This window comes from Falco cherrug, chromosome 6, assembly GCF_023634085.1.
Source record: "Falco cherrug isolate bFalChe1 chromosome 6, bFalChe1.pri, whole genome shotgun sequence".
NCBI classification, from domain to species: Eukaryota; Metazoa; Chordata; class Aves; order Falconiformes; family Falconidae; genus Falco; species Falco cherrug.
Genome location: NC_073702.1, coordinates 27,970,030 through 27,987,095, shown reverse-complemented (window position 1 = coordinate 27,987,095; position 17,066 = coordinate 27,970,030). Strand labels below are relative to the sequence as shown.

At 37.7% G+C, this 17,066-nt stretch overlaps 1 protein-coding gene across 3 annotated transcripts in view; it reads right to left on the bottom strand.

The window, feature by feature from the left end:
* ASAP2 (ArfGAP with SH3 domain, ankyrin repeat and PH domain 2) overlaps positions 1 to 17,066 on the bottom strand; it is a 96,378-nt gene that overhangs the window by 61,410 nt on the left and 17,902 nt on the right. For all 3 annotated transcript variants that reach the window (XM_055714174.1, XM_055714172.1, XM_055714173.1), the window contains exons 2-3: positions 10,582 to 10,654; positions 6,522 to 6,667 (exon numbers count right to left, since the gene is read on the bottom strand). In XM_055714174.1, coding sequence (XP_055570149.1) covers positions 6,522 to 6,667; positions 10,582 to 10,654 — 219 coding nt within the window. The remainder of the gene's footprint in view (positions 1 to 6,521; positions 6,668 to 10,581; positions 10,655 to 17,066) is intronic.

Genomic DNA, 17,066 nt, shown 5'->3' with positions numbered 1-17,066 from the left:
ATTAACCTAGCTAGATGAATCATACTTGCTCATATTTATAAATCAGCAAGCGATACAAAGAAGAAAGATCTTTCATGTTTTTCCCCTCTCTCGAGAAGCTTAAGCTGAACTATCTAAAAATACAGACCCATTTTTGGAACTCAGAGAGGCATTAATACGCTGCAGCTCCTACTCTGTGTGTATACAGGGAGCCAAAATGTATGCAACTGCCTCTACTCTGACTTTTTTATGTTTTAAAATATTCTTTAAAAAGAAACATACTCAAAGGTGCAGGAAAGCTTCACAGAAATTAGTCACCCTGCCTCAGAGGAACACTACCAAGTTCCATGTGTTTGGGGGGGAAAAAGAAAAAAAAATATTGAAAACCTAGTTGACCTGGTTTCCACTTCCAACACTGCTGCTTTGGCAGACCCGCAGTTTTCCTCTGACAGCTTCCAACAAGATAAGACGACACAGACAGGGTAATAAATTAAAACTTCCTAAGTTGGAGAAGGCTCAGAGGAGGAGAAAAAGAAATGTCAGTAGGGAGAACGTAAAAATAAACAAAACACGTAGCTGCCAGAAGTGATGGTAGAGGCAACAGGGAAGCCAACATTTGCAAAGGGGAAAGAAGATTTTCAAGTAGTTTAAGAGCCTGTGGCTAAACACTGACGTTCTTCTTTCGCCAGCCCTCCTGATTATTTTTAATGAGTCTTTTCCAGAAGAGCTTTGGATACTGTTGCCTGTAGTACCTGAATTGGTTTTGCTTTCTAAATCCAAGCCAAAAAAATGAAAGCCTTTTCACTACTTCAGAAATTAAAATACTTACCTTAACACGCAGATAAACAGAGCAGATCTTTAAACATTTTCAATTTAAACTAAAATTCAGGTAGTTGAACGGTGTATGATATGACTCCTATTGCCATTGCTACATTCTACATGCAGTCGATGTACTTGGCTATGGGCTTCTCAACCACCCATGAACTTGGGTGTGCACAGATGGTGGCAGTACTGCCTGCCAACAAATCACTATTTAAGTTATTTTCATGTTTTTATGGCAAGTACTATTGGATTTAATACTTTCCAAAAGTTTTCCCAGTGATATGAGCTTTAGTAGAACAAGGCCAGTCAACGCAGCAGGGAGCAAGTGGAAGTGAGAACATCCAGTATAGAAGAGACACTGTTTGTCTGACCTTTAAGCTTTAGCATCTAACCCCAAGACTTCAGAAAACCATGTAACAAAGGCTTATAGCACAAACTTTCATCTTTGCACCATGCTTCCCTCTCATACACAAGGACACAACACTGCCTTTCTGCTGTCCTCACACCCTGCCCCAGGTGCAGCGCAGTGGTGTCCCCCATGGCACAAACTGCATCACACCAGGCTGGTGGCTGAGGTGGACATCACCCACCACCCATATATGCCATAGGAAAAGTGACTTTAGCGAAACAGGAGCTGAACATCGCTATCTGCCCACACATGGATCTGCTGGCTCAGCTGCCTAGAAACATGCCTTCACACAAGGTACCAAGTGTGGCCACCATGTACTACTTGGAAACAGTCCCTGTACCACCACCAATATACAAACTACAGGCTAGGAGCTTCTCTAATAGGAAGTGCAAACACAAAAATGACAGGAAATACTTTTTAGAAGGTATTCTTAAAAGCATAAAGTCAAGAATTCTAAAAGCATAAATTAAAGAATTCAAAAAGCAAAGGAAGAAAGAGACTTGAGGTTACTCCAGCCCATCTTCCTTGCCAGTGGAGGAGACTTCCCAACTGCATGCTTTCTAACCTAGTTTATAACATCTAAACAATAAGCTTCTATCACTTTCTCTGGGACACTTCATCTAATATTTCCACAGTGAGATCCCATTTACGTGCAATTTATTATTTTCCTCTTCCACAATCAGTTATTTGTGAGGCAAACCACACACTTCCAACTGTTCCAAGCTTTCTTCATAAATCAAACTATTCAAGCTCCGATCATTTTTTGTTACTGTCCTCTGAGTTTCTTCCAGTTGGATCATTATCTTTCGGGGAAAGAAATAAAGATAACATCCCAGGTAGAGCTGAACCCATGCCACTAAGGAGGAATTATTGCATCTTGTATCTTTACAGACGTAAATCAAGCAGCACTCTCCTTTTTTTCTTCTCACCATTAAGCCAATCTTTCCTCAAGGGTAACAGTGAAAAGCAAAACAACACAACTTAAATCATTAAGCTTCACATACAATACTCCAAACCTCAAATATATCTATCTGTAGCTTTTTTTATGCACTTACTAAGATGAGTCCTTCTAAACAAAATATGCTTGTGAAGGTTCAGGCACCAAACATTTTTTAAAAACTTTGTGTGAAATATTACCCTGGAAAGAAAATTCTGAGCATAAATCACATAATACAGTTCATTATGTAATACAGAAAAGGTATTTCCTTCAGATTTGTTATTTGTTACCCTTTTACATGTAATCAAATCTCCTTTCTTCTTACTTTTAAAAAACTGAAGTAAAACAAGAGCATATGGTCAGAAAAATATTAACACTGTTCTTCCATCTCTCCTGGCTAAAAATCCAAGGATTACTAACAGTAAAACTTCCCACATGGAATCTCTTCCTCCCAGCTACCTTCCACAGAGTGGAAATACTGGATTCCAGTCCTCCAGCATGTCTCATTAGCTTTAAATTTAAACAAATGAAAAAGAACGGACAAGAGTATGTACAAGAACAACAAATACAGAAAATAGAAATCGTTAAGTAGCTACTTCATCTTCACAGAACAAATCCTTTTCAAGGACTGCTGACAAAGATGACAGGCAACTACAGATTTTATTTCTTCTTGGTGTAGCAATCTAAGAATAGGATCTAAAGGAAAAAACATTTAAAGTGCAAACACATTGCCTTTCCTTGTCCTAACATTTTCATATTAAGATTCACACTTTATTACTTGGCACTAAATTTATTAAGACAGAGTAATTAACATTATAAACAAGTGCCATGCAGACCTAACCTACCTGGGAACTGTGGGTGCTACCATTCCATCAGGAATTAACACCAAGGTTACCATCAAAAAGCAATATTGTACATGCCACCAAAGGTACCATGTTACCTTTGAAAATGCCTCTAGTATTTTCTTATAGTTCACTAGCAAAAACAGACATACTGATAGATCAGTCTTCTTAAAAACATTTCTAATCCAGAAGAAGTTGAAGAAAAGTTTGTAGCTTGATATTGGAGCTATGGCAAGAGAAAAAAAAAAACAACGCACAGTATATCATAAAGTGATCCAGACCATGCAAACAATGTGTTAGAAAGTCTAAAGTGAGTAGTTACAAGGTCGTGAAATACAGTATATGTCAAGTCATTTCTCCTCTTAAAAACACGTTTATAAATCACTTCAATTGTGAAGAACCAAAGCTCTTCAAAGTTTTTTGAGTTTTATGCAGTACTTAAAAGTGCACAGATAAAAGAAGCATAGTAAAACACATACAAAAAACCCAAGACTTGAACTTTAACTTGAATAGCTTACAACTGAATAATTGGATTCCAAGAAAAAAAACAAAAAACTTCAGCTGTTAATGAAGTATTTTAAAACACTGATGCCTTGGTAAGTCCACAAAACCATCAAAGTCTTTGGGGAAAACTTTAAAAACACTAGAGAAAACAACAACCTAAAACCCTGTTAAAGCAGAACAACTTTGTAACAGCTTTCCTTCACCTTGCTAAAGACAAATTCAAGGAAAATCTTTCTGCAGAAGAACTTTAGAGCTACAGCTCTAAACATCACCCAGGCCAAGAGCTGACAGAACACATCAGCTTCTAGAAACAAAAGCAAAATATATGACAAAGCAAAACTTGACAGTAGCCCTACAGCTTTGCCAGCGTTAATAGCTTTGGCATCTGTTCCAGTCTGAACATGTCCTCTCACTTCCTTGCACATCCCTCACTCATTTCAGCTAAAATCTGTGGAAACTCAGCGCCCTATGAAACTATAGGGATAGGTCTATTTAAAAAACAGAGTACCTTTCAGAACTTTTTTGTTTAAAAGCAGAAGGTTGTTTGGCCCTAGCTACATTTTGGATGAAACTATTTACAACCAAAATGTGTTCAGTGCTAGAAGGAAACCCCAGAGGAGAGGGATGGTTTTACTGCTAACATGCTGAAAGAATTCAGAGCTGAATACTTCACCACACCGTGAGAATACATGGGGCTTCTTTCACATATGCCCGTGACTATAAAAAGACAGCAACCCAAATTATTTCCAACTACTGTATAGGACTTTTTACACTAGTCAATACCCTTGTAACCTCTTAAACTAGACACCCATCAGTGAACTTATGAACAAACTTTCAAAGTGACAAGTTACCAACAGTTTATTCTAGTGATATTAACTTCTAATAGGCAAAGCTACATAAAACTATAGTTCTATTTTATAATTCTTTTAATTATATAAAATAACTCCTATAATAGAGTTATTTTATAACTCTAAAATTATTTATACATATGGTATTTTCAAGCAATAATGAAGCTTACATCTTTTTTTCTTATGTACTTCTTTCTGGAGGAAACTATTTCCTTAGAAAGACACCAAATTCAGGGACCATTAGGTTCCTCTGTATCTTCAGTTTTGCCAGTCAGGAGAAAACAAAAAGCTTCAAACCTCAACAATATGAAGCATAATAGGAAAGAGCAGAACCTTACAGAGACCTGTCCTTCACCAGACAGTATTAGAGAAGGTGCCTATGCTATCGCAATGTTAACAACAACAAAATTAAATTACATTCATGTCCATCCAAAGTTATTATTTGCTTCAAAAATAGAGAAAACTCAAATAATAAATGGAGAAAAAAACCTAAAGACTTAGCTACTATCTCAAGACATATCCTCTTCTTACACATACAAACTGAAGCAAAAATACATAATTGCTAGTGAAAAAGCAGTACGTAGCAAAAAGATTCAGAAATATTCCTTGGAGAAGACACACAAAAGTTTATGTGGGTAAGAAAAGGTAATAACAACATACATTTCGTTTCCTATAGATACTTTGTTTTTCTTGTGCTTTCCAGTTTTTGGCTGAAAAGCTATTCCTGTCAGAAACATTTTGCAAACATAGTAATTACTGTTTTGAAGAGAACAAATAGCTAAGATTTTTTTTTTTAAATGCCAACATTTTTTAGCTTTTAAAAGTCTTCTTGAAAAATAATACATTAAAAGTTTTTTTCTGAGGAGGGGGTGCAGCTTTTAGTAGATTGCTTTTTAAAACCACCTAAAGATCACATTTCCCAGATCCATTTGCCTAATGAAGTCACCATATTGCAATTAATACATGATAGAGAGGGGCTTTTAGTCAACAGAAGGTATCAATTAGAAGAATTCCATTTCCCCTTCCATATGAGCAGTCTGCCTCTGTATGGGAGACTCAGGATAACTGACTGACACTCAGCAGGGATACCTCTTCTATATATAATCTCAGATAATATTTGTAACTCCAGATATATTCAAATCAATATGACCACTAGGAAATATATTTCAGGGTTGATCAAGTACATTTGGGGCTAGATTCTCTCTCATCAATATCACGAATGGGTAAAAAGAGGACAGCATCAGGGAGTGAATGGGACTGTCCTAAATCCCATCAGCTGGAAACATTCCCCAAAGAACTGATTATGACCAGCTGGCTGCAAACTACAGACATTTGGTCTAGACTCACAAAGGCATCTGATGCGTCTCCATCCCATTGATTACAGCAGGCACAGATTTTTAAATGCTTGTAGGAATCTGGGTCATCTCCCCTTCCTAGCCTCTGGTTTATGAGTTCTGTGGTTTCCAGTGAATTTGGGACTTAGACATAGGAAAGCTCCAGCTAGTAGAATGTAGTCAGAATCTGCTCTTTTTGTGCCCTCTGATTAATGTCAGAATGAGGCTGAAAATTCCCCATTCATAATTAAAACTCCTGTTCGCCCATTTGGCTCCATCCCATTTGGCTCACTGAAGAGTGTTTTTAAATCTTACTGGCTTCAGTTGCAGGATTGGTCCCCAGCAGACAATACTGTCATTACAGCGTTATGTTTGATTTTGTTTTTCCTGACTCTTCCCTAAGAAGCAAAAGACTCTTTCAGGGACACTAAAATCTCCCTTTATAAACACAAATGAAAAGTGTGAAAAAGTAAAAGCAACATGAATGCAGAGTAAACCAAGCTGGGTTTTGCTGGTTTCAGAATTTTAAAGCAAGTCGATATGTGTGTTTTATGATACACATTATAACTACTTTATTGTGGGAAGCTTTTAGACATGAGAATTGTTAGAAGAGGGTTTTTTGTTGGGTTGGTTTGATTTTTGTGGTCATTTGGGTTGTTTCATGTTCTTTGAGTTTTGCAAGAGGAAAGGCTAGAGCATGAAACGTTTTCCTAAGCTGAGAATTTTTTAAGAACACTGGTTGCTAAAACACAAATTGTCTTCAACATGAAGAGCTATTATAATTCAGAAATAGAGCCTTTGTAATGGATTTAAAATTTCTACATATTTTTCTTAAGTAATTCTTACCAAATTTTTGAAGAGTGCAGTTAATTCCTTTGTAAACACAGAAAACTTTAAAAATGCTGTTCCCAAATCTGGGTCATCCCTGCAAACGCAGTTGCCTCCGAATTTCTCCAGTGCTTGTGTATACTGTTCTTCGTTTTCCACATGAGCTTCAAAAAGAACAGAACATGAAAATATCAGTAGATAAAAGGTTATTGAAATTACAATTGAGTGTTTTTTTTAAAAAAAAAAAACTGTTCAGATGATTTCTTGCTAAAAATATTTACTTGATATGCTAAACATTCATTATTTATCTTTTAATGCTGATATGCCAGAAGTATGACGTATCTCACTAATTCTGGTTTATGTCTATCTATCCACATGCTGTACAATGGACAATATGTCATCAAGACAAGACAATCATCTGACAGATACCCATTCTACAAAGACCCACAATACTTCCGCATTGGACCGGAGACTGCATAACAATTCTCAACTCATTATAATGATCTCATAGAATCTTTTGTTATTGCTCTCTAATTTTAACTGTGTGCTGAACAAAGAAATAGAGGACATCAAGTGAGTTGGCAGAGTTCTGGATCTCTACAATAGAAGGCAACAGATCAAGTAAGACTTAGGAAATGGGTCTACAAACTACATTACAGATGAGGGCAAAGCCTCTGTCTGTTAGCTCTCCAATTCAGAGCAGCACTCGGATGTGAGGCAAATCCTAGGAGTCTGCACTTACCACAGGCCAGTTCAGTTTTCAAAGCAGTTTTGGTTCACAACAGCTAGACACCTTTCCGAGACAACAAAACCAGCAGCTCTGCCCCAGAAGTGGTCCAATGCTTAACTGAGACAGCAGGTTCTGAATCATTGTGCAGGCTGCTGATCAATGTAAGTCATCTAGCACACACCTAATGCTTCGGCCCTTCAAAATGCTTTGAGCCATGCATGCTGGGGGATTATTCAGCCCGTGGAATAAGACGAAGTCTGGGCCTAAAGCAAGTTCTCCTGATTCAAATATAATGGAAATCTGAGGGGCCTCAGTCTTAACTACTTTGGCCTACTAATTCACTCCTAGGACACCAGATTACTTGTTTGTGTAGACAGGCATTAAGTTCCTGTCAAAGGAACTTTTGGACAAAGCACACCAAGTTGGCACCTGAGAAAGTTACTGTTGCCCATTTCTTATTCTAGCTGTGGCAAATTTCTAACACTTCAAAGGAAGTCAGGAAAAGAAACCACACCCTAGAAAACAGATTAGGCCTTAATAAGAACAAAGACCCATTCTTGGTCATTACATGAGACCAGGATAAACCCAAGCAATGATCCAGTTTCATTTCAAGCCCTTTTGTGTATGTCAATGCATTTAATATCCAAAGGATTCCTGATGCAATGTCCTTTCTCCAAATTTCTATGAATTAGTTATACAACCTGTTCACTAAACTTAGCACGCTTCAACTTAGAAACAAGCCTGTCTGTTCACATTCCTGTTCGGACAGCCATTTAAGAACTCTGCTTCTCAAGTAGCTACAAATTTTATTTCATTTCCAATATATGAAAATAAAACACTGTGGAGCAGTGGTATAATAACGTGTAATTAAAGACTGTCGTAATTTACATGTAGAACTAAAGTTACACAAACGACATTAATTCTACAAGTCTCTAACATCAGCGCTTGAATTTGCAGCCTGTGAAAGATTGTTTGCATATAGCTATTCAACTAAAAACTAAACTCTAGCACTAAATCGTACTTATTTTTCCTCAGCATCAACAGCAGGGGCTGAGCACTTACCAAACTTCTTGCTACTTGAGCTGCAGGACGAAGTAAGGATGTTCAACTAATACTGTTGTGTGATGTACACACACCTGAACAAGCTTTGAACAAACTGGCACAGACAGCAAACAACAGGATGTGGCAGGTCGCAACTCCTCTAGTTCACACAGCTACCCAGCAAGCTGAATTATTTCCATATTGCTTTCTGCATTCTTACTGCTTCCTGCATCCAGCTTAGCATATTTGAAACCAGGTGAGGGTGGAGGTCAGGGCACAATTCACACAGCAAAAAGAGAAGGCTGCCACTGCATGAAAACAAGGTGAAAAGGCTGCTACCATTCGTTGTAGTTAGATGTGCAATATGCAGGTGAACCATGCTGACTTTTTTACCTTACAAAACAAGCAAGAGCTTTCTATTCCATACAATATCCCCAAGGGTCTTCTATTCCCCAGCACCCTAGGGACCAATTCTTCTGGATCTATGTATAAGATTAAATAAAGCCAACAAAGCAGCAGCTCAACAGCAGTTCAGTGACATTCCCCGGAATGCTGATGATACTTATTGCAGCAACACTATTAGCTGAACTGGTACTTCAAAAGTGCTTCTGAAGAATATGAAATGGCATTTTTTTGTGGAACCTTCTAAAATACTTTCCCTGCATTACGGATTCTTCCTGATGAATATTAGAAGTTTCTCCACAAACCAAAGGCTTGGGATCTATCAAAAAAATGAAATGAGCCAGGTTGGTTTGAGGTTTTAGAGGCTTTTTTTAAGTAAGAAACTAAATTATGTACAAATTGGAGTCACTATCTAATCCTCTATAATGGTTTCCTAAATTCACACATTAAAAAAGAAAGCCAAAACATGTACACTTAATGCTCAGGGAACCTATATTAAAAATCCAGTAACTGTGTTCTTATGAGTGCAGGGCCCCAGTTTTTATTTTGTCAAATGAAACCCCAAGGGCTGGCAAGTGGCTGGGTTAGTGACATTTTTGTTGGTGGAAGAGAAATGCCTCGAAAACTTTCTTGTCAAGACTGGGCAGCATGAATTTAAAAACTAGACAAGGTACTGATTTTATGCAAAAACTGTAGTATTTGATATAATGCTTTAACATGTATACTGATTATTAGGCATACTCAAGCACTCAAAAATTAATAAAAAAACCAACAACCCACCCTCAAATGCAAAAAAAAAAACAAAACAAAATGCCCAAAAACCCGAAGGGTGCCAAATAAACATGTAAACACATGACACAGCTGCAGATGAATCTTAAACTGGACTCTCCACAATCAAAAGATAACAGCTTCATTACGTTAGGCAAGAAGGAACTTCTTTTCAATTGCCTGATAAGAATTATACCACAACAGCAGTTCTTGTTATAACCTTCTACCTGAACACCAACATACCCACAAGTTCCGTCAGATATTGGTGGCTCTCCAAGGTTGCCAGGCCTATCTATTTTGCATGTAATACAGGTTTTGTTAGCTCTAATTGCTATGAACTGCATAGCCAGAACAAAAGTCAACAAAACACTGTTTCTGATTCACAAAAACAAATGTTGTTTCTTATTTACAAAATGCTGCTGGATCCACAAAAACAAAAGCTTTTGTTATTTTGTCAAAGATGATGAACACACAAAACTCCAAGAAATTGGCACACACAAAAAAATGCACACAGCAACAGTGCTTTGTATTTTTATCAGCACTGTAAGAGAAATATCTGACTTTGTGCATGATGACGATAAAAAATTGCAGCTCATCAGCTCTCCCTTGTCACGAAGTTCTCAACATACATAACTGGAAGCCCCCAGGAAGGGTGAGGTTTCACTAAGCAGTAGAGCCAATGCAGCTTCTTCCTGCTGCCAAAGAGAGTAATTTCACACCTTCCATGCCCTCAGTTCTCAATGATACATATGCCTTACCATTTCAGGTGCTCATCTAATCCCAGTTAAGTTGATTTCACTGCATATGCAGCTTTATATGAGCTAAAAATTTCATCTAAGGATCTGCCAAGCATGAGGGGGTGGCAGGAGGAACAGGTAGCCCAGACCTGGTGGAAAGAGGAGAGCACAGCTTCCCCACTTGGTAGCAGTGGGCCAGCTAGATAGGTGCAGCTACCTCACAAAATTTCATCCTTACTGAGCTCATGATCAAGCAGCTAGTTCAAGACTGTTATTTAAAATGTACGTTTTCTCTTCTCAGAGTTACCTATATAACTGTTTCCGATTCAGTTAAGATGACTGACTGTTTAAATCCTCCAGTTTCACCGATTCAAACTACCAGGAGTTATGATGTACTTACCCAGACCAGATATGTTTATGGCTTTGACAGATTTCTTCATCTTATAGAGAACAGTTCGGTCAACATCCAGAGCCTAAACCAAAAGAGAACAATTAAATGTGAAATACTGGACTGTCCTCTGGTAAACCTGTACTCTGGAAACCTTCTGTAATTATAACACTATTACGTTAGTTAACTTTATTTCTGTAATTAATCAATTACTTGCTAGTAGCTCCTACCCCCATCCACACAACTGGTTTCGTCCCCTCGTCCACAAAAAAAAATATCTTCCCTCTTTTGCTGGTGACCAGCATCACATATATTCAACACCATCTAAAATGAAACTATCTACACAGTATCTTCTTCCTGTGTTAAATTATTAAAGAAGCTTAAAACAGTTCCAACCCATCGTATGTTCTGACACTGCTGAAGAAACAAGCAGTATTGTTTCCCCAGGCAAAATATTAAAGATGGAATTTAATTTCAGTTTTCCTAGATAATTTAGTTAATTAATTGCACTTCCAACCATATGAACTTTTTCACTGCTATGCTGAACAAAATAAATTGCCTATCTCTCAAATATCTTTCACACATTTTATCACTAGGCAAAGCTTTCAGCAACACAACATAAAATTCAAGATTAAATCCTGTCCAGAAGATTCAAGCACTTATAGTCAATTTGTTTCAAAGAAAGAAGTGCAATGGAAGCAGGCAACCATTTTGCTTACTGAAGTGAAATATGGGCAGATCCAAAAATGTACAATTGTTCTGGAACAGAAAAGCAGAATTATGGTCCCACAAATGTGGTTAAAAAACAAAACAAAAAACCCAACCCAACACTTTGTGAAACTGGAAGATAATTTAAGTATGTCTTTAGACTCCACTGAAGAACAACGCTGAACACTACAAATTGTATTACAAGAGCTGTTTAGCATGATACATGCTAAAAAAACAAAAAGCACCAAATTCATTCCAGTTTTCATTCAAAAGATTTCAGTGCATCACAGCAGCTACACATCTGATCTACCATTGTTTTATTGCTAATAATTTGTGTAACAGAAATGATGCAGAAAAGTCAGTCCCTAGGACCGTATCCAATTATTTTAACATACTGAATGCAAAGAGAAATATTCTCTCTCACATTTCTGGGAGTATTCTTAAACTGAATCCATTCAGACCACAAATCGCTGGGCAAAATCTCTGCAGCATTCCATGGAAACCAACAGATTCTGATGTTGCCTTAACATTAATGTTACACTGTCACAGTACTCCTATATCAATTGGAAGTTTTACCTCAAGCATCTTTAGAGATCACATCTGAAACATTAGCAGAAGTGCACAGGCCTTTTCACCTGGAATTCCAAGTACAGAGGAAAGGGAAAAAAACTCTAAGAAAGCCCATAAAGGTCACATCAGCTCTCTCACCCTCTTCAGCAATTTGAATTGTATTCACTATAACAAACCTGTATACAGTGAGATCTCAAAGGTTAGATTAGCCACCTGCCTGGATGGGAGTACACAAAGTACATTCCCTCACTGTGTACTCCGTGATTTCTAAAAATAACCTCATAAAAGCACCATCCAATCAGCTGAGTACAGAGGAATGGTAATTTCATCAAAGACTGCATCAAAGGGCAATTACCCTCTTGGAGACAAAGCTAAAGGAATGTCTCCAACTACAAGCCTTACAAGTAACAGTCTATGGTGATTTAACCCCAGCTGGCAACCAAGCACCATTCAGCTGCCTGCTCGCTCACTCATCCAACCCAACCCACCCCAAAGAGGAGGCTGACAGCCAGAGACTCAGAAGTTACAGATTCATTTCCCAGGTAAGTCTCAGATTTGTGCGTGCAGTTGGTAAGTTATTTCATCTTTGCACCTTAGTTTGGACGGGCAGTAGAAGTCAGTACTTGTTAAAAACCAGAAGTGTTGCAAGGATAAACACATTGGATTAATTACGAACAACTTGTACTACTGTGGTTAGGGATCCAGACAGACCTATGGATTCATAAAATCTTTTGGCCCATGGCTGCCTCAGTCAGAAAGCACAGACTCTCAGTAAGAAAAAAACTTCAGGTCCTTTTCCTCAACGAAAGTCATCATTTTGGTTTGCAGCTTCTCTCAACCAACTCCTGCTTTCACTGGGATTAGGCAGTAGAAGAGCAAACACGTGAGGCACCGCATAGCCAGGGTCCAACAGAAACGATAGCTAACATCCCTAACATACCATGATGACAATTTAAGCATCTAGTTATCTCAGCCAGTTGGTCCACAAAAAAATTTGTAACAACGATGACACGGAAAAAAACCAACCACAGACAGTACTGAGGGCAACAGAATAAACAAAACCTAAGGCCCAGATGTGGTGAAAATGTACAGGACTGCCAGGTCAGGCTTCCTTGGGTCCTCCCTTCTTCCCCTGCCTGCCTCTTCAGCTGTGCCAGTGCAGATGCTTGCAAGGATGTGTCGTGAACCACAGGAGAGAAGCAATCCATGTCTAAAATGATGCAAGGGGAGGCGGGGGGGAAAGTTACTTTTCAGTTGCGTCAACTTTCCAACTCTGGCTATCTGGCATCCTCTTGATAAAACACAACACAAAGGAAAACACAATGGGAAAAACAGGAATGAGTACCCAGGTACTCCCGCTGAAGAATCCCCCAGGGCCATTCCTAAACAAGAACTCAGTAGATGCAAGAGTGTGGTGTGCACTCTTACTACACAGTTACCTCTACCAGCTACATTCTTTTAACCCTTATCATTACATTAGTCTCAACATTTCTTCACATATTCATTCACCACAATAGAACAGGCTTTGTAACTTCACCTGGAAACTGCTATCACATTTGTATGGTGTCAGCAGACAGTGCACCTGTAGAATGATGCCGAAATACTCAGAAAACCAGTACAACTGAAGCAGGCTAAATACCACCTTCACTAACACTGACTTAACACTGACTTTACTAGCTGAGGACTTGGTTCAGCTTCTGTTCAGATAGATAATCCACTCCAAAGCCATGAAAAACAGACCAAAATTATCCCAGTAGCAAAGTATTCTACCTTTGTACTGAGGCAACATGGATTCATTATTTCTTCCTTCTCCCAGTCAAAAAAGAAAATCAAAAAAGTGGGGAATTGAAGTGATTTGTGACAGTCAGTACTCCATGGAATTTTATTTACATATAAAACCTAAAAGACTATTGTAATTAGCCAAGTGAACAAATGGTCACAAAAATAACCTACGTTTCATTCTTTAGAAATACTGTTGATTCAATCCATTGACGTGATTAATAAGAATGGGAAGAAATTCAACAGTGAAGACAAAGGTGTGTATCCAAAGGAAAAATACACATATGAACTGGGAAATCAGTCAGAAAAAACTCAGAAGAATAAATTGTTTTGTTTTACCAGATGATGGAAGAATCACCACAGGGTACCAAAGTGTTATAGCCATGAAAAACAAAGAAATGAACATACAGGAGATCTCCTTCTACCAAAACCAAGGAAACAAATTTTAAGAAGTCACTAAATATTACATACTCTTTGAAATGCAAAAAAGGTGTAGGCCCAAAATGTTGATCTTGACAGCTTACACATCTCTCAGCCACTGGATTTTTGACTGTGATAGAACACTTACAGAAAAATTACACACACAAAATGGGAAGCAACGTATGTGTTGCTTTCATCCACCACTAGGTGAAGTATAGAATGGAATAAAAAGTCTTTCTTAAACTGCTCTGGGTTTGTAATTAGATTACTGGGAATAAGCTGTAGCAAACTTCAAATTGGCTAGCTCAAGCAGATAGCTAGAGAGAACTGGAGTGTGCCCATTACAGAAATATAAATAAATAAAAAGCACAAAATGCTTAAATAAATAAATATTTTTAAAAAATTAAAAAGCACAAAATGTAGGAAGACCAGGCTGCCTTCCTGAAATGATCCCCAGTCACCCAAGCTTGTTAGGGCTATTATCTGGGCAACTAATGATCAATACAGTTTTGTTTGGATAATATAGCACTGACTGTCTGTACCTCGTGCTTGTTCGGTTACCCTGACAGACAGGGTGTAGGTAGCCTCTTCTCTCCTGAATGGAAAGGGTCCTACATAAATTCCTTACTGCTGGCAATAAACAGGAAAAAGGGATAAACACCTGGAAATATTTAAGCTGAAGCATAACAACAGCTGAGTGAAAGCTGTACCTGAATAAACTGCGACTAGAAATTGTGGAAAAACAAATCCAATTCTGGAAAGCTTTCCAAACAGGAAATAAAGGGTAACAGGTATCTCACTATTTTAAGAGGTACCTGAGTAAATTTATAAAATATTATTCTTTCCCATTGTGGTAAGAAACTAGACTTGGTCCTGTAGGAGGTTTCTTCTAGTCCTCCATTCCTTTGTGAAGTCTTTTCATAATGCTACATTTAAGAGGGGCTATGTACACCTATGGACTAATGGACAAAATACTGAAAAACTTTGCAACTTTAATACAATATTTTAGTCTTGATTACAGACCAAAAAATGGGGAGGGGGACTTTGCATTTGTTTAATTGAAAGACATTGGTGCTTATTCACAACTAGTATTTCAAAGGAGTCATTTCAGCATAAAAGATTAAAGTGTCAGCTCTTTGTCTGTAGTACAGTTCTTCGGTATTTTCTCATCCTTTTCTTTGTCCAAATCTTAGCACTTACAAATCAGTTTAAATACACCTGTAGCTTTATTATACTTTGAACTTCTAATCCTGTATTTGTTTCATAAATATACATATGCTAAACCTATTCACACACATGCCAAAATGCTACCCTCCCCCAATTCAACTGCTTTGTGCACTTTCAGTACAGTGTCAGAAGCAGTGAAATTTAAAATGGCTTCTGATGTTGCATATTCTAGCTTTTCTTTTTATCGATTTTAAACGCCCTGTAAACTTCTGAACCAGAAGTGATCATGTAACTCACATGGTGGGATCATTTTGTCCTCTCATGTAATGCTTCTAGTTTTGACTCAAAAAACTCTATTGCAAGACTGTTTATTTTGGCATCTGTTTATTTCAGAACAATGTAATCAAAGAGGCCATATAAAATCACTTTCATAGTCCCACTCAGTTTTTGCTGATGAGCGCTCAGACTTCCCTCTTGCTAACAACTGTAAATATAGCTTTGATTTAGGGAAAAACACATTCATTCCATACAGTACATAAGAAAAGGAGGTATATCATTACAGAAGTGGTGCTATGCAGCATGAACTGAAACAAACTTGAAAGTGACCTTCTTGAGCGTGCCCTTGTCAGTGCATTATTTTTCCAAACACAGTATTTGTGTCTTCTATTCGCTTACTTTTATGTGACTTCTAATGTTAATCTTGTAAAACAGTTATTAAGGTAAAATACCTTTTACATCAGAATCTATGTGGTGTTGCTGCAGCGTACCTAGGGATCACAGAGATCACTTGTTTGACAAGTCTAAAACAATTATGCTATGATCAGCCTGGTATCAAACTTGTTCTCTTGACATGAATATCAAGACTTCTAAATAAATGGCAGTATTTGATTAAAATACAAGAATGTTAGGAAATTCATTACCAAACCTGGAACTCCTATCAGTATTACTCTTCAAAATGCACAGCCAATCTCTCTTAAAACGGCACAGAAACATGATTTTGCTTGAAAACTGTTTTACCTTACAACCTAAGGCTACACAGTGAAAACGATTAAAAAGATGTTACCATACATGATCATATACACCACAAAAACCCCAACACTAAAATTACCTGCAATATGCAAATATTTTTTTAAAACTGTTCAAGTTGTTTTTTTCCTAGCAAGTTAAGGCTAACATTTTGGCACCCATCACAAATACACTTCGGACACACTGCTCATGTACTTTTCACAAGGTATTCAGTAATACAAGTGTTAGGTATTTGGGATGCCACAGGCTGAAAATTTCAAAATTACAATAATGAAGGAGATTTCTGAGGCCCATATAGAGTGTAGAAGCAGCAATTCAAATCATTACACAAATTATTTTAAAGTTCTATGTGCCTGATGAGAACTGAGCAACAAACATGTCTGTAGTAAGTATACTATGCAGGGGGACAAGCATACCAAAACAAACAAAAGAAAACATGGCTTTTAAAACGAGCACTAGAGAGAACTCGACTATCAGTGATGAGTAGCAAAGCTTTTTTCCTCATGTAGAAACAAGGTCCAGTTTCACTTGCCAAAGGCCAATTTCCATTTTAGCTGCTTCAAAGCTTTGTACTCTGAACAATAAAATGTGCCAATTAATTTTCTTACCAGGAAGAAATCAGTCTGAGGTTACTGAAACTTCCCGAAATGTTATTCTATGTCCTACTTTATATGCCACAATCTGTCCTGACACATCAGATGTTCAAATACCTCACTGCTGCTCCCCCTCTTCCCCAAAAGAACTTCAAAACTAGCATCAATCCAAAAATCTATATTGTCTAAATAGGTCTGTGTAATATACAGGCTTCTTTCTTCTGGAAGGTGTAT